This window comes from Ursus maritimus, unplaced genomic scaffold, assembly GCF_017311325.1.
Source record: "Ursus maritimus isolate PB19 unplaced genomic scaffold, ASM1731132v1 scaffold_28, whole genome shotgun sequence".
NCBI classification, from domain to species: domain Eukaryota; kingdom Metazoa; phylum Chordata; class Mammalia; order Carnivora; family Ursidae; genus Ursus; species Ursus maritimus.
In genome coordinates this window covers 6,088,407-6,112,160 of record NW_024425341.1, presented here as the reverse complement: position 1 = coordinate 6,112,160, position 23,754 = coordinate 6,088,407, and the positions used below count along the sequence as shown (strand labels likewise).

Here is a 23,754-nt window from a genome sequence, read left to right as displayed (position 1 = left end):
CAGTTGTAAGACTCTTGGTGAGAAGCTTTTACTACTCTTCTGCGGCAAGGGAGCTTCACGTGATTAAGACTATTTCCAAAATAATCTCTATGTTTGTAGAAAGATCGCTGAAGAAACTCCTTTCACACAGACGGCAAAGTCTACTACACTGAAATGTATTTTTCTAACCGACTGGATAAGATGTGGCTCTAATGTGACTGGATACTTATGGGCCCTGGATCATAACACCTGGTGAAAGTTCTCGATTACCACAAACATGTCATGTGCAAGTCAGGACATGCTGAGAAATCAACCGTGGAGTCTTAGTTTTGAGCCCCTGTAAACAGCAACCAACTTACCTTTTTTGAAGGTCTTGTTAATACTAGTCTGTCCCTCAGCAAAGCTTTTGTCTCCTTCAACATAAGGGAACACTCTGCCCTGGTGTACCCAATAGTAGTCATGAGAACCAAAGAAGAACACAGGGAAGTCCCCCAAGTCATGCTTAAGGCCCTGGATGTTCAGTGGCACAGACCTGGGATTGCAGATCTCTGCTGGCCACCATCTGAAAACAAAAGCAATTCAAAGAATGAACAAATCACACCATTCTTTTACATGGCTGGCTGGCTGGGGGAAGGTTTTGTACGCTGCAATTTTCATTCAGATTCTAAGGACACAAAACACCTTGTTCATCTTTAATCCTGCCAAACTACCCATCATTTAAAAACATATTGATTAGTGAATTAATGAAATAGTGAACACAGACTAAACAAACTATACCCTGAACACCCAATCTAGTTTTTTCTTTAAAAATTAATACTTGATAAAAAGAAATATATATCATGAACACAGAAGTTATGAAGCATAAAAACAGAATAACAATGAACTCGCTACCCAATTTAAGAATTAGAATTTACCAATACTTTTCCAAACCCAACTTCAATCCTAAAAAAGTCATGTGTTCCTCCAAATTTGACATTCTTAATTCCAAGATTGTCTTTCAGGGTATAAACGTTTATTTCTAGTAGTCAAGGGAATTATTTGAGAATAAATACAGGCTATAGTAAAGAATGATCACTTCCATTCAAATAAGCATCTTCTCTCTAATCAACCAGGGTAAATACTTTTTGGTCATACATACTAGGTTTATATAAGTATGTATTTCAGAATTTAATTCATCTTACATCATAATAAATGCAGGATTTGGGGCAGGATGAAAACGTAATAGTTTCATGCAATGACTGACTAGCACAGCAATCACGAAATGAAATCTTCTGTGAGGTACATTTGACAGTTTCCAACGATTGGGCATGTCAGGTATCTAAGGGTTACGTTTTGGTAGTATATAAAATAATCAGTATGAACAGTAAATATACAAAACTTAAATTTTTTCAGTCTTTTATTTTATAGATGCCTGATAAAGCCATTTACTTAATGAATAATTATTATTTAGAAGATAAACAAGACATGATTACACTCCCAGATTTATAGTACAGAACTTGAACATGTTTCATCTAAAAGGTTCCTACAGTCCATCTAAGAATTAATTTAAAATGTAGGCAAAAGGGGCTCCGTTGGTTGGCTCAGTCAATTAAGCATTCGACTCTTGATTTTGGCTCAGGTCGTGATCTCAGGGTCACAAGACTGAGTCCTGTGTCAGGCTCTGTGCTCTGCCCCTGCTGCCCCCACCTCCAGCTCACGCGCTCACTCCCTCTCTCTCTTAGGAAAAAAAAAAAAAAAAAGAAAAGAAAAAAAAGGTAGGCAAGAGTCTGTGCTCAAATTGATTTGTGTAATCAGTATTTTAGGAAATAGTTATTTCTTTTTTTTCTTTTCTAAGATTTTATTTATTTGTCAGAGAGAGCACAAGCAGAGGGAGAAGGAGAAGCAGGCTCCCCGCTGAGCAGGGAGCCCGATGCAGGACTCGACCCCAGGACCCTGGAACCATGACCCAAGCTGAAGGCAGACGCTTAGCTGACTGAGCCACCCAGGATTCCCGGGGAATGGTTATTTCTAACTCATTTTAAGGTATTAAGTGTGTACACAATAACTACATTCACTGGGTCAGTTAGGAAGGGGCACACTTTCTGCCAGGGGTTGTTCCGGGTTCTCCTTGTTTCCCCCAGGAGGCTTCACATGGGGGTAACCAGTTATTGAAAATAGCTTCATGTGACCCAGCTGGGCCTGACTGGAAAAAAATACATTAAGAATTAGTTCATGGATGGGAGTCTTTGCAAAACATATGAAAAGAACTTGACCTGTATATACAGTGTCATTGAGCTGTGAACCCCAATGAGAGCACTGCTTTGGGCTTTTTAACAATGTAATGTGATTAAAATTTAAGTATGAAAATTAAGAGAAACATTTTTCATATTCGTAACTTTTTATAAAGGAAATACGTAACGTACGGCATGGTGACCACAGTTCGTAATACGGAACTGTATACGTGCAAGTTGCTAAGTGAGTAGACCTTAAAAGTTCTTAACATGTCTCTTCAGAGACTGTTGCCATGGAGGCATCATTTCAAAGGCATCTCAAAGCTATTAGAGCCACCTGTTTTTTTGTTTTATTTTTACTTTTTATTGAGGTAAAATTCACCATTTTAAGCATTTTAAGTTGTATATACTATAGTTTTTAGTACATTTGCAATGCTGTGCAACCATAAGCAGTCACTCCCTGCTCCCACCTACCCTCGGCCCCTGGCAACCACTGATCTGCTCTCTATCCCTAATAATTTGCCTAATTTGGTCATTTCATATAAATGGAATTGTACAACAACAACAAAAGGTTCTTATCACAAGAAAAAAAATTCTGTAACTATGTGTGCTGCTTAACTAGACTTGTTGCGGTGATCATTTCACAACATACACAAATACTGAATCAACCTGAAACTAATATAATGTTATGTCAGTTACATCTCAAAAAAACCAAACCAAAACCCAAAAAAGAAATTTAAAAAAGTAGGTATTCTGAAATTTATGTGAAGATCTGAAGGCTTCTTACACTGTTTTAGATATTTCTTATCCACAAATGTCTTATCAAGTGTCAAACTCGCACCCCTTCCCACCCTGGAAAGATAAATTTTTCATTATAAAAAGCAGTGTGTGTGTTTCTTTTAAAAATTAAAACAATGCAGAAATGCGTAATAGAAAAACTGAAAGTGCCTCCCCATTAATCTTATGCCTCATACTATACATTAGATGTATACCTTTCTGGGTATGAAAAACATACCTACATCTACATTCATTCATTCATTCATTTATTTTAAAGATTTTATCTATTCGTCAGAGAGCAAGAGAGCACAGCATGGGGAGCAGCAGGGAGAGGGAGAAGGAGGCTCCCCGCAGAGCAAGGAGCCCAACGTGGGACTCGATCCCAGGACCCCAGGATCCCAAGATCATGACCTGGGTTCAAAGCAGCCGCTTAACCGACAGAGCCACCCAGGCGCCCTGAGGCTCAGCATTTTTTACATGTTTATTTTCTGTTTGCTATTCTTTGGCAAACTGGCTCTTTCTCTTTGTCCCTGTTCTAGGTAAGGTATTTGTCTTTTCTTATTAAAGTAGAAGTGCAAATACTTTACCTTGTCTTACATTTGCCTTTTAAATCTTTGTATCTTTTGCCAGAAGTATAAAATTGTTTATGTATTTAACTGCCAATTTTTGGGGGGGAACTTTCAGGTTTTCTGTCATGTTAAAAAAAAGTAGTGTGTCTTGGGGGGATCGCTTCTCAACCTCAAGGCCCCTTATCTCAGCTAAGAACAAAATTTTTAAAGTTAAATAGGTAATCAAGAAGCATATTTAAAACACAGAGAAAATGACATAGCCATTGCTAAAAAATTACAGTATGTTTGAAATTCTATAGAAATATATTTTACTTAGTATTCTAATTGAATGGCAGACTCTTACTGTGCTCTCTTGAATAGTATCTATTTTCTTAGTAAAATGATAAATATATGCCTCAAAACGTAAAATGTAGAGTTTTTAAAATATATCGCTATTCCTTCTCAGCGGAGGCCCGGTGAGGACAGCCCTCTTAAAAGGAGAAAGTTTTTTGAAAATAATGCCAATCACACATACTTCTTACACTTCATTCTCTTAAGAACTAAAAGCTCTTAATGAAATAATTTCTCTCTTTAAATTCTAAAGAACTCTCTCCTTACACTCAGTTTAAAGCTTCCAGCAGGAACTAAAATGGGCAAAGAGAGCAATTTTGGCCAGGATATAAAGTCTTGATTTTATTAGAGATCAATATGAATATATTAGGACACAAAACATCTTCCCTTCTACCTACATAAGACCTTTTTTTTTTTTTTAAAGATTTTATTTATTTATTTGACACAGAGAGACAGCCAGCGAGAGAGGGAACACAAGCAGGGGGAGTAGGAGAGGAAGAAACAGGCTCACAGCGGAGGAGCCTGATGTGGGGCTCGATCCCATAACGCCGGGATCACGCCCTGAGCCGAAGGCAGATGCTTAATGACTGAGCCACCCAGGCGCCCCTACACAAGACCTTTTATTCCAAAATCTAGTAGCACATAGTTCACTAATATAAAATAACTTTCAGAACATAAAAACAAGCCAACCAACCAATCAAAAAAAAATCCAACAACAACTAACCTTCCCAATCCTCTAAAAACCAACTCAAAATAGGTTTCTCTTCCCTGTCTTTTTAAGGAAGTAGTTCTGTGCTCCTCTCTCCTGGCCACTTTGTGAACAGATTACGAACACCTGTGTCTGAACAATGATTGAATACTTCCTCTTTGTCCTTGGAAAAACTTGCCTGTAATTTCCCAATTTGACCCAAACAATCTGCTTGTAATGTAGTTTCTTGCCAGCTTTACAGTCATTGCAATTCCAGCAGCCTTCTGGCATTTCTATGCTCAGGCATTCCGGGTGGAAGGAAGCTGGGCACGATTCACAGCAGAGCAATCTTCCACCTTGAAACAAATAAACAGTCTTAATAACTGAGAAAAGAGGAAAGAGAAAAAGAGAAAAGAGAAAGTTATCTTTTAAGTACATTAACTTTGATTCAAAGTGGGGGGAAATAAAGGGACTCAGGTCTATAGTGATGGATTAAAATAGAAAGCAAATGAACACATTTAGCTACTTCAGTCCCTTTTCAGGGCTGCAGTGGCCAGAGGCTCAAAGCTTTTAAGTAGTATGAAAAACATCACTGTAGTCTTTACCCCTCTAAAAGGTGGGCAATTGAGGTATCAGTTTAGCAGACAGCTAAAACTCTTAACAGATGACATAACAGATGCATAAAATCTTTAGACTGAGTAGATTTGAGAGCAGAGTTTCAAAGAAATATGTAGCAACTTACTTTCTTTTCTCCTTGAGAGCTAAGAAAGCAAAATGGTCATCTTTGTATTTTAATCCAGTGCCACAGTTAACTGAATCCCTTTATAATTAAATTAGCAAGAATGAAGATAGCCAATAGGTGGACTGGTACTTTTTTCTTTCCATAAAAGAATGCAAAAAAGCAAAGGATTGTACTTTCTCAAATTGGTGATTACATTATCATTTCCCTTTCCAGTAAAAATAAAGAAAGTCAAACAGGCTATACAGCAGTGGTTTGCAACCTTTTCGTCACCAAGGATCCCCTTTCCCTTCCTCAGGGACCTATGTTTTTTAATATTTTATCAGCCAAAAAAAAAAAACCAAAAAACAAACAAACCCTAAAAAGCAAACAAAAAGCCCCCCAAATCCAAAAAACAACCCCAAATGAAAAAAACAGAATCAAAACCCCTGTTAAAGGTAACAATTTCTCCTGTTTTCATTAACCGAAGAAATATATAACTGCCAATCAGAGCTTCTGATCCCAATAATAAAACTAGTCTTATCACATGAAGTTGTTCAAATCATAGCCAAATATAAAGAAACATATGCAGCCTTATTTTGTGCAAATGTGTGATTCTGTTAGATTTTCTGCAATATTAAACATAGTTAAAAAATTGTTTATAGAAGTTTTTCTCACTTCATATTGAGAACCACTGCTTTATAGCGTAAAACTAAGTAAATGTCACTGTAGAATGAGGTACCACACACAAGGAGATCCCTCCCCAAGTTCCCTAGCAAAATCCTCTCCTTTGAAATACACAAAATGATCTCTGGATTAAGACCAAAACAAGCGCGGCAAACAAAACAAAAGAATATTTTTAAATGCAAAGAAATGAAAGCAATTTGGGGAGAAATTAGGTATTTCTAATAGGTTATTTCAACAAGTGACAGAGAAGGATGTTAACCACTGAAGATGATATACTAAAGACATTTACTGCAAAAAAAAAATTAATTCTATTGGAAAATCAGGTCTATAATCCATGAATGTACTGAGATTTAAAATCTCATAAGTAAAAAGGTTAAGAGCCTTCTACACAACTTTGTGAAATCACAGCTCTAACCTTTTGAGGGTTTGCTATCAATTTTCCAGAAAATCTTTTCTTCCTGTAGACTTTCAAACTTCTAACTGATTAACATAAAAACAAAAAGAAAATCTATATACAATCAGTGATGAAATAAATTACTATATTTCCTCTGCTTAAAAGCTTTTGCTTTAATCATTAAGTTTTTTTTTTCCTTTGCAGATCTCAATATGGATTCATTGTTCCAATTCTCCAACCTACAGATTAGCTGCCTGAGTGCTCTTAGCCTAGGTAGGGAATTCTGTAAGTTTCAAGTAAGGTAAGATAATTGACTTCTCCTTCAGAAAGGAATGACCAGTAGGAAGAGCAGTCTTTGCAAACAGCTTAGGGGACATGTGATTATTAGAGCTGATGTGGAAGTCAGCCTGGCCATTTCTAACATAATGGAATAGTCCTTAATTAAAAGTAAAACTTAAAAGTCTTATTTCAGAGGAAATATAGACCCAGAATTGTCAATGAAAATCATCATGATTTTTTAACAAAAAATATACACAAAAAAATAGAAAAATGAAAATATGAACAATCCACCTTGGTGCTATGCAAGAAAACTGCTTTAGGATGCAAGAAGTGAGACATGGTTCAAGCTAAGCAAACAGAGGGCTCAAAATAATTTCAATTCATGTCAAGGTCAATACTGAGTACTGAAAACAAAGTAAGAAACAATTGAATTAATCTAATTTTATAAAGGCGCCAGTAGGAAATAAGGCATTTCCTAAAATGAATGCCTCGGGTAGTCTAATTTCATTGCATTATGGAGTTAGTCAGAGCTCTCTGTCCATCTTTGTTTTAGAAGTAGGTGGTATCAGCAGTCAGGTGACATCCTCTGATTTCAATGGGAAACAAACAAGCAAACAAGCAAGCCAATACTCTCTCCAACCTACTTCTCCATAGGTTCTAGTCACCCTGTTTAATTAGCTGTATTTTCTTTTAGTCATGGGTTGCCACTTCAGATGTCTGACAAAGAACAAAGACACATCAAGCAGGCAATACAAAGAATGGGGGAAAAAACCTTATTTCAAACATAGCCAGTCTATTAGGTATGGATTAATTTTTGTTTAAAGGTTCTGAACCTGGCCCCTAGATCATAATGGGAATATATACAGGAAAAGGCCTTCACCTTCCAGGTTATTCATTTTACCCTCTGGGATAATAACTCCCTAAGTAATACAGTACTGTTAAATTACTTTTTCCCTGTGTTACAAATAGGCTATGTAAAGCTAAATACAAAGTATGATTTTCTTCTATAGGTCAAATTAATTGGGAGAATATAAATACACATTTAGCTCTTGGTTCTCTGTGGATAGATTATCTATAAGCAATTCTTCTGTTGAGCTGGGTTGCCTTTCAATATCCAATATTTGGCTTAATCTCCCCAGCTGCCCACCAAGGTCTCCTAAGAGAAGGGCAATTAGTTTTCATAGCATCTTAACAAAAACATTTAAGAGACAAAAGGATAGCATATACCCTAAAATCAAAATTTTAAGTATCAATATCTTGGTTTCCCTCTTTTAATAACCTACCCTGGTTTTTTTAGTTGAAGTTCATAACAATTTACGTCATGTCTATTCTTTTCTAACATGAATGGTAGTTCTACATCAGGCAGAAGAGAAAGAGCCTTTAGAATATCTTTCTATATATAAAGCAAAATCCTAGCCTTTCAATTTTAATAACCCAAAGATATATGGAATGTGTGACAATTTATTCAAGGAGAAGAGTAAGTAGGTAATAATTTGTAATAATGGAATTATTTTAAGCCCTTTTTAATAATGTTGCAGCCATATGAAGACACAGTCACAACCACCAAGGTAGAATTTACTAAAAGCAACAGATGGTGCTTGACAGGCATACATTTCCCCCCTTCATTTAAAGAGAGAGAGAGAAAAAAAAAGGAAATGCAAAAATAAAAGCAAGAGATAAACTATTTTGATTATTACCTTTCTCACATTTCTTTTTGGAAGCTGACGAAGAAGGAATCATAGGTAATTTCATCAACTCTGCACGATTTGATTCATTCAGTAGGTAGTGGGACTTATAGGCATATGAACTGAACATGGGGTCTGAATGGTCCTGAACTATCAGCCCTATACGAAACAAACAGAAAGAGATGAGCTGCAATGAAACTACCCATGATTCCATGAGGGGAAAAAAAAAACCAACAACCCAACACCTATTATGTAGCTGTGCTAAAAGTTGGGGGGAGGGGAGAGAATAAGAAGAAAAAGAAAGATCTGACAGAAAAGGCTTGCCAGAGTTATTACAGGGAGTTTGAGCTACTCAGTGCCTTATCCCATAAAAACCTACACATCCAGAAGAAAACTAAAAACTAATTTGGAGATGTAAACTGCGTTTGATGTCATACTTCAAACCCCCTATGGAAGACAAAGCTACATTCCTTAATATTCACTAGTACTATGATGACAATCCAAAGAACAAAATGACATATCACTTAATAGCAAATAAGTTATTTACACAACATGGTAGAGACACTGATCCACCTTCAACGTGTCAAGTAGTACCGTAAGGCAGAACTGAGTCTCTCCTCTTCTCAGTCGTAGCTTGAGATATACACAAGTAAACTCTAGCTTTCTCTACCAGATAATGAAGCTATTCTCTATCAATATGATACATGATTTTAAAGGAGCCATAATTTGTTGAGCTTCACTAAGGTAATGCAAACCATTTACATTTTTTCCCTGCCATGATATAAAGTGATTACTTTATATCATGGGTTTATAAAGACACTTCTTCTGACCTATCAATCCAGCTATCCTATTTGGAGGGAAACAGAAGATGTGCTTTAACCCACTTGTGACACCCACTTCTCCTCTCCTTCCCATCCCCTTCCCCTGCTGTTGAGTTCGCTACAGGCCACTCCTAAACCTAGGGAGGTGTGAGACCAAGGAACATTTCTGTTTGGTGACTAGACAATTGACAATGATCTGGACTTTACAATACGGATCATGACAGCAGTTGTATAGCGATTGTTTTGAGAAGAGGCAAGAGTTTTGTTTTTAAAGGGGTTACCATTTACTTTTTGCCATGGGTGTTATTATCTTCATTTGGTGCAACCCTACACTGAGAAAGATTCGAGAAACATCTCCGACCTGGAGGACAGAATGGAACTTAAAATTGCTAATTGGTAATAGCATAAAAATCTTCTAAAGAAACTTATATAATGTCAAATGAATTTCATACATTTAAAAGAGAGAAGCAGCGTAGTGTAAAAAACAGTGGGTCTGAAATGAGAAAGATCAGGTACAAATGCTAATCCCTCTAAACTTCTGTGACCTGGGGCACCTGGGTTGCTCAGTGGTTAAGTGTCTGCCTTTGGCTCAGGTCATGATCCCAGGTTCCTGGGATCGAGCCCCCGCATTGGGCTCCCTGCCCAGTGGGAAGCCTGCTTCCTCTCCTACTCCCCCTGCTTGTGTTCCCTTTCTCGCTGTGTCTCTGTCAAATAAATAAAATTGTCAAAAATAAATAAATTAATTAATTAAAAAAAAAAAACAAACTTCTGTGACCTTCAGGTTAAAAATGATATAATCTGTGCTTCAGTGTTCTCATCCATATAAAATGAGGAAATAATTCTTTAAGGCAAGTGTGACAACTCACTCGGATAATATACCTAATAGAGTTTGATTTACAGATACAAAAAAAAATTGCTATTATTTATTAAAATGAAAAGAAAGCCCTAACCTACCTTCTCCTTTATAAATTACCATTACAAAGAAAGAGAATGTTAAGTAACTTTATTTTACAACACCCACAGCTGCCCCCACCCCCGACACCCACCGCTGCCCGCCCCCCCGGCTGTCCAGATGGAAGGAAATCCTAAAGGATGTATGTACACTACACTGAAACATGACTGAACATTTTCTATGGCACCACGAGGGTCAGGGGAGGAGCAATGTTCCTCTAAACCTTGAAACATTTCTAAAAACATTTCTAGATATTCATGCATCCTTAAGAATTAGGTGGATGATTTTAAACAACCAATAATCATGAACTAAGAGAAAAATCCTTTGTGAGAGGGAAAAACTCCGTATAAGTCAAGAAACAAAAGCAAAACAAAGTTTTCTAATACCAAAACACACATAATTAAAGCCTCCTTTTCTATGTGTGCATTTATTACAATTAGATCTTTTTTAAAAAAAGGAGACCTCTGTAAAAACTGATGAGAGAACACATTATTTACTTGTAAGAACTGTTGACTTAAGCCTTCTCTAATCCCAACATCTGATCTATTTAGGATAAATTTCTATAAAATGCTGGAAAGGAAAATGAAAGTTTCTGTTTACTGCACAGTTTCATAAAATATTTGGGAATTAAATAATCTTGATTACGCCGCCATTTAAATACAGTATATCTTTCAGATATCTGTCAAATTGGTAAGATGCAAATACAGATCCTGTAAAACATGAGTTTTCCCCTCATTTCCATTATTTCAAGCTTTTAATCATAAGGCATCTAAATCAAACTTAAAATGGTTAGTCTTTATAAAACTAGGTTCCTTGACAATCGGCCATTTTCTGCCTATCTTAAATTGAAAATACCTGTTTTAAAGGTTTCCCAATTGTTGAATGAAAAGAAAGTAGTGGTTAATAATCTGATGGTACCTGATTCAGAATGCACTCCAAGTAAGCCAACATGATAGTTACAAAGTTGACATTTAAGACGTTGGCTCAGTTACAACACTCTCCAGCACGCACAGCGCGCGTGCACGCACGCCCACGCACGTGCACACACACACCCCCTAGTAAAAGTAATATTAAGTGCCCAGCAATGTAGAATACAATCTTTACAAAGCGATAGAGACTTCATGTTATCACGGACACTCATCTGTTTAAAGTCTCTAAAGCCAGCCGTTCAATTGATAATTCACTGTTTCCATACTATCACTTTCTTAGGCATGGGGAGATGGTAAGGACACCAGCGGTGACTTTTTCTTTCTTTTGACTACTTGAATCCTTTCTGCCACCTGTCATAATGTGGCACAGAACATTTCAGACCTACTCCTCCATGTACCAGCCAGGTTTCAGAGCAGAATACAGTTTAATTGCTCTATGCTCTAGTAAAGACAGACACAGTGTTTCCCCTCTCCCGGCAGACAGCCCCAGGTGCTGACCGCAAACGCTGGCACACTGAAAGCAGCACACACAAGGGACTCAGCTGGCTGCCATTTACTTCATCTTTTACTGCCAACCTCCTCTGGCTATTTTTTTTATAAACAAAAGACACAAAACCAAAACAAATCAAGATCTGTCACACTACCTAAATTCTATTTTAAAATACCTTATAGTACTTTCATCAAATTAAAAGAACTATCTCCTAAAGCAAAAAAACAAACAAAACCAAATAAAACTAAAACCAAACTGAACAGCTCATCTTCAGTATAGTCTAAGTATAATTTAATAGGCCTGATATGCCATGGAGTCCTTTCAATTATTTCACACTAAGGTAAGAAAACTTAGCACTCGTCTTTAAAAAAAACAAAACAAAACAAAAAACTGCATTAGGGGATAGTAGTTAATTTCTAAAATGTTTAATAAAGACTAAAAAAATGTTTTATTATAATACAGCTGAGATACTCTGTAAAACTGAATACTCTGTGTTCTATTCAACTAAAGAAATTCACTAGCCCCCTCAGGGACACAATATTGTTTTTACTTTATCAATCTCTGGGCATACTTAAATATCAACAGGTGGCAAGTAAGAAAGCTTGTATTGCTGGCTCTTAGCTAACACCACCACATATGTTTTCTTGGCTGTATCCCATCAGGCCTTCCTCAATGCCAGGCCAAAACATGATAAAATACAACATAAACAATTAAAAAATAAATGTGCTCATCCTGCCTTCCAAGTGAAATCTCAATCAGCTGAAAAGTCTGAAAACTCTGGATTAAAAAATATGACATGGGAAGACTCTACTTGAAATAGAAGAATTTTTTGCAGAAGGGACTAGATTAATATTTTGATGTTCCATACAGGAACACTAAGAATTTATCTGTAATTCTAAGTCATTAAAAAAAATGCAGATTATTAGCTTAATTTAGAGAGAATTAATATTCTAACAATTTGAATGTTTAATGTTATAAAAGGGACGACTGAAAGTGTTGATCTCTCAGGGATATTACTGAAACTCCAGTTTGATGGGGAAATATGCCAATGAGCTCAAAGAGAAAGGACTGACACTCACCTCTCGCACAAACGAAACAAAAGCCTACATTTATGGCAGAGGAAGAACTGCTGCTCCGTCTGGAATGATTACTGCAGATGAGAACGTAGGAGGACACAAATACGCTGCCGGCGGCAATGCAAGCATCTCCGGAGTGATAGGCTACTGGACATCTCAAACATCGCATCATGCGACCTGTTTAAACACAAACCAGAAAAAACAAAATCCACAGAATTAGGCACCCGATGGATATGAGTATTTTGGAGTTGGGCTCTGTTGGGTTCCATGTGGTGCTGTTACAGTTAAGATAATATTTTTCTCCACATGTGTGTTTCTGTCATTCCTACGCAGGACCCTAAATGCAGTGCCCATTGAGAGATCATTCAAGGAAAAACTTGCTCGCTCCAGTGCTGGAGAGATGGTGCTCTCAATGTCACCTGTGAAAGAAACTCTCAAGGGTAATTTTGAACATATGGAATTTTCTTCTCATGCTCTGAATTCGAACCTCATCTCTACTTATCACTATTGTGGCTCAACGGCTGTGTCTACAGATGCATGGAGGAGTAATACCTAATACTCTTCAAAATAATTGTTTTATTTAAAACAAACAAACAAACAAACAAACAAACAAACAAACCTTAGTCTCCTTTTTTTAGCTCTGTTTTACCTTTACTTGCTTTGTAGATGTCTTTCTCCACGGAACAGGCGGAGCAACAGTGCTGAGGACAGCGGAATCCTTTTGATTCAAAGATGGCAGTGGGGAATTTGCGGATGCAGGCTTCATGATAAAATTTCCCACAAGCACCAACAGAGCAACGCTTCACGTCTGTACCAGACACTTTACATGAAAAACATGCGTGCTGCCCTGAAAAATTGGTTGAGGAACACGGATTAAAGAAAATCTGATTAAAGCATATTCTTTTTAAGTCCAAACAGCTAATGACATCAAAGAGCTACTCCCCAAAGAAACTCTACTATTATGTACGAGAATTTCACATACAAAAAAAGGCATTGAAAATAAATGGTTAAATTAAAAGGTTACTTGTTTTGATTCATTTTTTAATTTTAATTTTAGTTAGTTAACATACAGTGCATTATTAGTTTCTGGAGTAGAATTCAGTGATTCATCACTTACATACAACACCCAGTGCTCATTACAAAAAGCGTCCTCTTTAATACCTATCACCCACCTAGCCCATCCCCCACCCACCTCTCTCCATCACCCAGCAGTTTGTTCTCTATAGTTAAGAGTCACTTATGGCTTGTTTCCCTCTCTGCTTTTTTTCCTTTTCCCCCTTCCCATATGTTCATCTGTTTTCTTACTTAAATTCCACATATGAGTAAGACATTTGTCTTTCTCTGACTGACTTATTTAGCATAATACACTCTAGCTCCATCCACATTGTTGCAAATGGCAAGATTTCATTCTTCTTGATGGCTGAATATTTCACTACACGCACACCCCATATCTTCTTTATCCATTCATCAGTCGATGGACATCTGGACTCTCTCCATAGTTTGGCTATTGTTGAAAATGCTGCTATAAACACTGGGGTGCATGTGCCCCTTCGGATCCGTATTTTTGTATCCTCGGGGTAAATACCTAGTAGTAGCAATTGCTGGATCATAGGTTAGTTCTATTTTTAACTTTCTGAGGAAGCTCAAAACTGTTCTCCAGAGTGGCTGCACCAGTTTGCATCCTACCAAGAGGGTTACCCTTTCTCTGCATCCTTGCCAACACCTGTTGTGTCTTCTGTTGTTAAGTTTAGCCACTCTGACTGGTGTGAGGTGGTATCTCATCATGGTTTTGTTGTATTTCCCTGATGATGAGTGATGCTGAGCATCTTTTCATGTGTCTGTTAGCCATCTGGATGTCTTCTTTGGAAAAGTGTCTATTCATGTCTTCTGCCCATTTATTAACTGGATTATTTGTTTTGGGTGTTAAGTTTGATAAGTTCTTTATAAATTTTGGATACTAACCTTCTATCAGATATGTCATTTGCAAATATCTTCTCCCATTCTGTAGGCTTCCTTTGAGTTTTGCTGATTGTTTCCTTTGCTCTGCAGCAGCTTTTTATCTTGACGAGGTCCCAATAGCTCATTTTTGCTTTTGTTTCCCTTGTCTCCGGTGACATGTCCAATAAGAAGTTGCTGCAGCCGAGGTCAGAGAGGTTTCTGCCTGTGTTCTCCTCTAGCATTTTGATGGATTCTTGTCTCACATTGAGGTCTTTCATCCATTTTGAGTTTATCTTTGTGTATGGTGTAAGAAAATGGTCCAGTTTCATTCTTCTGCATGTGGCTGTCCAATTTTCCCAGCACCATTTGTTGAAGAGACTTTTTTCCTAGGGGATACTTTCCTGCTTTGTGGAAGATTAGTGGACCATATAGTTGTGGGACCGTTTCTAGGTTCTCTATTCTGTTCCATTAATCTCTGTGTCTGTTTTTGTGCCAGTACCATACTGTCCTGATGACCTCAGCTTTGTAATATAGCTTGAAGTCCTGAATCATGATGCCTCCAGGTTTGTTTTTCTTTTTCAGTATTGCTTTGGCTATTTGGGGTCTTTTGTGATTCCGTACAAATTTTAGGATTACTTGTTCTAGCTCTGTGAAAAATGTTGATGGTATTTTGATAGGGATTGCATTAAATGTGTAGATTGCTTTGGGTCATACAGAAATTTTAACAATGTTTGTTCTTCCAATCCATAAGCATGGAATGCTTAAGAGGTTATTTAATAAATTTGGCTAGAATAATTGATTTGTTAGAATAACTGATTATCAATTTGGAGATAAGGCACTAAAAACAATGTAGATCTTCACTTCTCACCCTATAATAAAATTAATCCGTAGAAAACCCAGAACAGAGTTTTTCAACATATGCGAGTTGAGAGTGGGAAGGTCTTCCCAACCAAGAATAAATAAAAGAAATTACCAAAGACATGACACATTCCATTAGTCACTTACAATTCCCATATGTAAAACAGACATAAAATGAAAACTCATCATCCTAATACAAAACACAGAAAATTAGAGCTACACATCTTATTCAAACTGCAATAAATCAAGAACAAAGAGAAAATAATATTACCCACAGAGAAGATGATGACCTTCAAAGAAGCAACAGTAAGACTGAGAGCTGACAGCAAAGGAAAAATGGAAGTCAGAAAACAATGGGATGTTATCTCCAAAGGGCTGAAAGAAAACTGTTATTAAGCCAGCATTCTTTTTTTAAAAATAATATTTATTTTGTTATGTTAGTCACCATACAGTACATCCCCAGTTCTTGATGCAATGTTCCATGATTCATTACTTGCATATAACACCCAGTGCACCATGCAATATGTGCCCTCCTTAAGCCAGCATTCTATATCCAGTGAAAGCACTCTTTCTGAAGAATGAAGTGAAATTAATATACATTGGGGAGGATTAAAAAACCCAAAAGTTGTTTTTTGGAAAAAAAGATTAATAAAATGATATCTCTGGCAAGAGTGACTAATAAAGGGAGAAAAGTCACCAATATTAACAATATGAGAAATGATACATCACTACAGATCTTACAACTATTAAAAAAATAAAAGGGTATCACTATATTTTTTCCAATAAATTTAAAAATTTACAGGAATGGGTAGATTCTTAGAAATGCATAATTACCAATACTTACACAAAAATAAATAGAAAATATGAATGGTTCTATAAAGTAATAAAAAAATGGAAACTATAATTAAAAGCCCTCCTACAAAGAAAACTTTAAGCTCAGAGGGCTCTACTGGTCAATCTGCCAAACATTTAAAGTTAGAAATCATGTCAATTGGAATAGAATAGGTGGAAGAAAAAAAAAAAAAAAGGAACAGGGCAGATGTGGAAGGAAAAATACATGCCACAAAGATGACAAAGGATTATGTGTTGTTACAAAAAGAGTTCAGATATGGAGAAAATACATGCAATGTATAAGCAAAGGTAACAGAACAAGATTTATACAGAACTATAAATCAATACAGAAACAGAACAGCATAATATAAAAGTGGGCAGGGGCACCTCCCTGGCTCAGACAGTAGAGCATGTGACTCTTGATCTTGGGGTGGTGAGTTCAAGCCCCACACTGAGCCACAGGGCTTACTTAAAAATGACGGACTGAATGAATGAATAAATAAAGTGGGCAGAATATGAAGAGGCAGTTTACAGAAAGCAGAGAGACAAAGAGCTAACGAACATGTGAAAAAAACCCCTCAACTTCACTAGTAATCAGATAAATGCTCATTAAACCCAAGTAACATTTAAAAAATTCATCAAATAAGAAAAAAGAGTTTGATGATATAAACTGTTGATGGGGTACAGGAAACAGGTACTCTATATATATCACTAGTAGGAGTTCAGGTTGGAGGGAACTACCTTAGAAAGCTACATGGCACTATCCACTAATCATACATTCACTTTCTGTGACCTAGAAATTCTGCTTTTGCTGTCTACTGTAGGGAAGACTTGTACATGTAAAAGGCTGTTGACTGAAGCACTGTTTGTAACTGCAAAGAACTGAAAGCAACTCAAATGTCCTTCAATAGGAGAATAGTTAAACTATAATAAATGTATACTATGGAACACTGTGTAGTAATTAAATAGAATGTATTTGTATTGACATAAAAAGAGCTCCAAGATACTGCAAAAAGCAAGCTTCAGAACAATACATTTTTGTTACAGTACACACAAAAATGTTACATACACACACACCTGCCTGAACTATAGTTATATTTTCATAAGGCTATATATATATATATATATATATATATATATATATATACATACTATTCGTGTAAATAGAAATGAATTTAAGATACTAACAAATGCTAAGAACATCTTTACCACAACAATACACAAATGGAATGAACAGATCATTCACTAGAGACTCAATAAAATACAGAAAAACATGTTTAGTTGTAAGCAAAGAACTGCAAATTATAACAACAATTTGTTATTTGTTTTGTTAGTCTTTGAAGGTAATTGTCTTTTCTGTGAGTAATTTTCTGTCTCTTATTAAGATAGGAGTTTTCATTGTGTGTCCATTTTACATACAGAATTTCAAGTGATTATTTACTGGCTATTTGGATATCATAGTGTTCAAGTCTTTGCCCATTTTTCTTATAATGCTATAAAAAATCTGAAAGAAAAAAATGGAATAGTTTTTTTTTAATGGAATAGTTTTTTGTTTTTATTTTTTACAGAAAGTTAGATTTTATTTTGGAAGTACCTGACCTTTACAAATTGGCTGAATTATAAAAATTCTTTAAAATTAGTACTGACAATTGTGATGTTCAAATGTGTATTTTTTAAACTGGCTTTGTTGTAAATAAAGTACAGTAGGGTTTTTTTTGTTGTCTTGTTACAAATACATAATTTCAAATTATATATATATATATATATTTTTTTTAAAGATTTTATTTATTTATTCGATAGAGACAGCCAGCGAGAGAGGGAACACAAGCAGGGGGAGTGGGAGAGGAAGAAGCAGGCTCATAGCAGAAGAGCCTGATGTGGGGCTCGATCCCATAACGCCGGGATCACGCCCTGAGCCGAAGGCAGACGCTTAACCTCTGTGCCACCCAGGCGCCCCTCAAATTATATATTAACATGTATGTAGATATGAAAGCGATAGTATTGTTTTAAAAGTAACTTTTAGAAATTTAAAAAATTAAAAGAAATTATTATTTTTTTAAAGATTTATTTATTTATTTATTTATTAGACAGAGACAGCCAGTGAGAGAGGGAACACAGCAGGGGGAGTGGGAGAGGAAGAAGCAGGCTCCTAGTGGAGGAGCCCGATGTGGGGCTCGATCCCAGAACGCCAGGATCACGCCCTGAGCCGAAGGCAGATGCTTAACGACTGCGCCACCCAGGCGCCCCTAAAAGAAATTTTAAAGGTTATGAGGTTTGACTTTACAGCTTTGCCAAAATGCATAAACTGTCCTATGTTAAAAAAAAAAAAAAGGCTTTCACTTGCATAATAATCAAAATAGGACTAATATAATTGAAAAGTGTCATAACCAGTGACATTGTTACACTAATAGCTTAACTATCAAACTCCTTTGAGACTTAAGTTTAGAGCCCTAGGACATGAGTGCTTCTAATATCCTCCCTTCTCAGTAGGACATTGTCTTCATTTAATTAATAAGTAAACTTGATTGTTATACATTTTATTCACAAGGTCAAATGAAAGTTCTTTCTTTCCAAAAATCACATTTGTCTTAAACAATAGTAAGTGATAGTATAAGAACTTACCAGGCATGTATCCTATAATACTTTCTACATACAAAGTATCTGTCTTTTGATAAACACAAGAAAACTTTCTAAATGACCTTAAACAATGGTTTGAAATTTTTACTCCTAATCTGTTGGAAGGGTAACAAATTAGTATCAAAGTAAGTTTCATGTAATAATAAATCAAAAGCAATTTTCTAAATATTTTATTTATTTATTTGAGAGAGAGAGAGAGAGTGTGTGTGTGTGTGTGTGTGTGTGTGAGCAGGGGGAGAGACAGAGGGGAGGGAAAGGGAAAGAATCTCAAGCAGACTTCCAGCTGAGTGTGGAGCCCAACGTGGAGCTCAATCCCATGACCCTGAGATCATGACCTGAGCCAAAACCAAGAGTGGGACGCTCAGCGGACTGAGCCACCCAAGTGTCCCCACAAGCAATTTTTAAAAAATTAAAAAATAAGTGTTTTTTAAACTGTGGTTAAAAATATATAAAATTTACCATTTTAACCATTTCTGAATGTACAGTTCAGTGAATTAAATACTCATTATTTTGCAATCATCACCACTATCTCCAGGAGTTTTTCATCATCCCATCCTGAAATTCTATACCCATTTAAACAATAACTCCCCATTCCTCTCTGATAAAAACTAATAAAAAAACAAAACAAAAAGAAGACAAAACAATAACAACAAAAAAACCACCGTGGTACAAACTGTTCTACTTTCTGTCTCTATAAATATGACTACTTTAGGTAACTCAATTAAGTGGAATAAAAAAATACTTGTCCTTTGTGACTACCTTATTTTATTCACAGTCATGTCCGTGAGCCTCATCCATGTAATAGCATGTATTAGAATTTCATTTTTTAAATTTCATTTTTTTTCATGTTAAAAAACATTCTACCGCATGTACACACCACATTTTATTAATCCATCCATTCATCAGTGGACGCTTGGATCATTTCCACCTTTTGGCTATTGTGAATAATGCTGCAGTGAACATGGGTGTACAAATATCTGTTTGAGTCTCTGCCTGCAGTTCTTTTGGGTATATACCCAGAAGTGGAATTGCTGGATCATACAGTTATTCTATGTTTAATTTTTTAGGAACTGCCACAGTATTTTCCACGGAGACTATACCATGTTACATTCCTGCGGACAGCACATAAAGGTTCCAATTTCTCCATATCCTGACCGACATTTCTTTCTTTCTTTTTTTTTTTTAATGATAGCCATTGTAGTGAGTATGAAGTGGCATCTCATGTGATTTTAATTTGCATTTCCCTGATTACTAATGGTATTGAACATTTTTCATGTGCTTATTGACCCATCTGTAGATCTTCTTTGGAGAAATGTCTATCCAAGTACTTTGCCCAATTGGGTTGTTTGATTTTTTGTTGTTGAGTTGTAGTTCCTTATACATTCCGGATATTAATCCCTTTTCGGACATGGGGTTTCTCCCATTTTGTGGGTTGCTTTTTCTGTCTGTTAATGATGTATCAAGTTTTTAATTTTGATAAAGTCCAATTTGTTTATTTTTTCTTTTGTTGCCCATGTCTTTGGTGTTGTACCTAGGAAATCAATCTTAAATCCAATGTCATGAAGCTTTTCCCCTATGTTTTCTTCTAAGATTTTTATAGTTTTAGTTCTTATGTTTTAGTCTTTGATCCATGTGAATTAATTTTCTATACTGTTGTTAGGTAAAGTTTCACCTTCTTTCTTTTGCATGTGGATATCCAGGTTTCCCAGCACTGTTTGTTGAAAACACTGTCCTTTCCCATTGAATCATCTTTGCACCCTTGTCAAAAAATCATCTGACCAAATGGTTGAATGTTTATTTCTGGGCTCCCTATTCTATTCCATTAGTTTATACTTCTGTCTTCATGCCAGTACCACATTGTTTTAATTACTGTAGCTTTGTAGTAAATTTTTATTTTTCAAATTTAAAAAATTTATTATTATTATTTTTGCTTTGTAGCAAATTTTTAAATCAGGAAATAAGTCTTCCAACTTTGCTCTACTTAATTGTTTTTACAGCAAATTTCTCTTAAATTTTCTAATAGATGTGTACCATATTAGATTATATCTAGACTTTGTTGGCAGAATTCTGCTCTGCTAGGTTCTAGAGAGTTAGGAGAAAAGTCCTCAGAGTATTCTAATTCCACGAAACACAGTCCTTCCTATCAGTAGTTTATATCAGAGATTGCAATTTAAGTGCTTAAAGGGGCCAGGCAGATGAGGTAGATGACTGGAGTGATAGGATTTTAGAAAAGGGAATGGCAGGGAATGTGGGGGACCAGGAACGCGTGCCTGGTCCATGTTCACACATAGAAAACACATTTTGAAGGCCAAATAAAACAATGTGCAGATAATCTGAACCCTGAGGCTGCCAGTTGGCAAACTGTTCCAAAATTTTACTGCAGAGTCTAAATATGATAAATAATATTTTATACAGGGGAAAACAAAAGTTATATGTCCAAAACAGCTTTTATAGCTTAATTTTTACATGTGTATGCATGTGTCTGTGTTAGGATATATGACATATGAAATACAATGTTCACCCTACTTAATCAAGGTGGTAGAAGGCAACAGTAAAGAGTAAGGACTCTGGGGTTAAGCTACTTCCTGGGTTTAAATCCCAGTTTCATTATATGTTGTCTTTTGACTTTGGGTAAAGTGTTAAACTTTCTCTACAAATTGTTTTGATCGGTAGTAGTCTTTATGAGGCGGGGGGTAAGAAAAAATGGTGAAACCAAAGCCCCCAATATCTGAAAAACAATTTCCAGTAGGTGGACCTTTCCAATAAAAATATAATCACCATGTTATAGTCTGTGATTGATGCTTATTCCAGTCTGTTGAAGTCAAGGGACTTTAATCCAATTAACACAAAACTCTCAAACCCATCTAAAAAAGAATTCAATCTACATATTTTGCATAGTTGTTTTGATAAAACACAAATCCACAAATCCGTCTCAATGATTTGATAGATTTTATGGTAAAAGCACCAGTAGGAGGAAATTTGACGATAATATTGCTAACTACTCTTTTGATTTTAGGAATCCCAACCCCTGAATGGTCTTAATTTGTTGAAGTATCTATGGGCATGGAGGATGAGAGCTACATAAAAGTGGTAAGAGAATGAGATGTCATGGGGGATGCTGGCATGGCACATTCCTCCCTACCTGTCTTTTCGTATCTACCAAACTAAGTAAACTTACCGGTTTTACATTCCACACAGATGAACTTTCCATCAGGGAGTGATGCCAATCCCAGGCACTCCAGGTGAAAGTGTTTGCAGCACTCTCCCTCACAAGGAATCAGAGAGTCACCAGAGCTTTCACAGATCTGTAATATGGCAAAAAGCAGTAGTTCTTAAACTTTAGCAGACATTAGAATCACTTGGAGATTATTGGGTCCCTCTCCCACAGTTTCTGATTCAGCAGGTCTATGATGGGGCCCAAGAAATTGCATTTCTAACAAGTATTCTGACAATGCTGACGCTGCTGGTCCTTGGCCCTCACTTTAAGAACCACTGAAGTAAATTTTTTACTTTTATATTTTTTAAGTTTTTATTTTAATTCCAGTTAGTTAACATAGTGCTATATCAGTTTCAGGCGTATAATATAGTGATTCAACAATTTCATATATCACCCGGTACTCAGCATGACAAAAATAATAAAAATAGAGGAAGACTCTTATATTTAATAAAAAAAAAAAAGAAAAGAAAGAAAGAAAGAAAAAAGAACCATTGAACTAGATAACTATTTCCAGACCCAATATGGTATAAAGTTTAAAAGGCACACTAGATCTTCCATGATTCCTTCTTTGGAATCTGTAATACTTTAACTTTTCTTCACAGGGCAAAACAGTATTTTTCAAAAAGGGTACATATACATTAAAAAAGGTAATACCAACTTAAATTTAAGAAAATGTTTTTGAAATAAATCATCTGCCATTTACTTTTTTTATAAGTAAGCTCTAGGCCCAACGTGGGGCTTGAACTCACAACCCCAAGGATCAAGAGTTGCATGCTCCACCTACTGAACCAGCCAGACACCCTCCATTTACTTCTTATTAATAACTGAGTATCACAATGAAGACTGGCACTTGCACGTGCAGAAAAGAGCCAGAAATAGCTTTTACCTATAGCTTTAAAGTAATATAATTCAGAAAGATACTACTCTCCCCAGCAGGTTAAGTATGTTATTGGCGGAATATTATGGCAATGATTTCAAGCTGTCCGTCGCTTGCCTACCTGACACACAGTGTCCTTCTTACTGACTCCAAAGCCTCTTCTTGACAAACTTGAATCCACGGACTGCACATCAGAAACATCTGCATCTGCAGTAGCGGAAGGGCTATCTACTTGCTTTCCAAAGCCTACCTACGTGGAAAACATAGCACTTTTTAAGAAAAATGAAACAAAAACTTCCTCAAAGTGAGGTGCTATGAAAATCCTAGCAAGATTTGCTCAAATAAACCTTGATACCTTTTTTTTTCTTTCTAAAACACCTGGATACCATATGCCTGATATTTCGAGAGAAACTGTAGTTAAAATTTAAAACACAGAAACTCTGTTTCCGTTACATACCAGATCAGCAAAATTAAGACATTTGTAAATTACAAAACAACCAAAATGATTTGTTCCCTGAGTATTTAAAAAAAATCCCGATTTCCCCAAATAAGTCAGGCAAAGCATTTTGTTCATCTTGCGAAGCAAAAGAGAGCAAAGTGCCCCGAGCCTTGAACATATTTACCTGCAGGTCACTCAGTCCTCTAGAATCGGAGTCAGATGTGTCTCTGTATGCTGAGCTAGTCATTTCTACATCAGTTGAGGCGCGACTCCTTTTCTTTAGAGGTTTACAGGAATCTGAAATCTCGCTGGCACCTTAATACAACATACTGAAATTAATCCTAAAATAGTGCTTAGGGTTTGTTGTTTTCAT

The 23,754-nt window shown here is 36.2% G+C and overlaps 1 protein-coding gene across 5 annotated transcripts in view; it reads right to left on the bottom strand.

The window, feature by feature from the left end:
• Window positions 1–23,754, bottom strand: part of NSD3 (nuclear receptor binding SET domain protein 3) — a 110,434-nt gene that overhangs the window by 12,576 nt on the left and 74,104 nt on the right. For 2 of the 5 annotated variants that reach the window (XM_008686603.2, XM_040643254.1), the window contains exons 10-17: window positions 23,566–23,696; window positions 23,064–23,192; window positions 22,027–22,153; window positions 13,234–13,431; window positions 12,588–12,761; window positions 8,329–8,475; window positions 4,753–4,936; window positions 339–541 (exon numbers count right to left, since the gene is read on the bottom strand). In XM_008686603.2, coding sequence (XP_008684825.1) covers window positions 339–541; window positions 4,753–4,936; window positions 8,329–8,475; window positions 12,588–12,761; window positions 13,234–13,431; window positions 22,027–22,153; window positions 23,064–23,192; window positions 23,566–23,696 — 1,293 coding nt within the window. The remainder of the gene's footprint in view (window positions 1–338; window positions 542–4,752; window positions 4,937–8,328; window positions 8,476–12,587; window positions 12,762–13,233; window positions 13,432–22,026; window positions 22,154–23,063; window positions 23,193–23,565; window positions 23,697–23,754) is intronic. The other 3 variants (XM_008686604.2, XM_008686605.2, XM_008686606.2) reach the window with 2 other exon arrangements.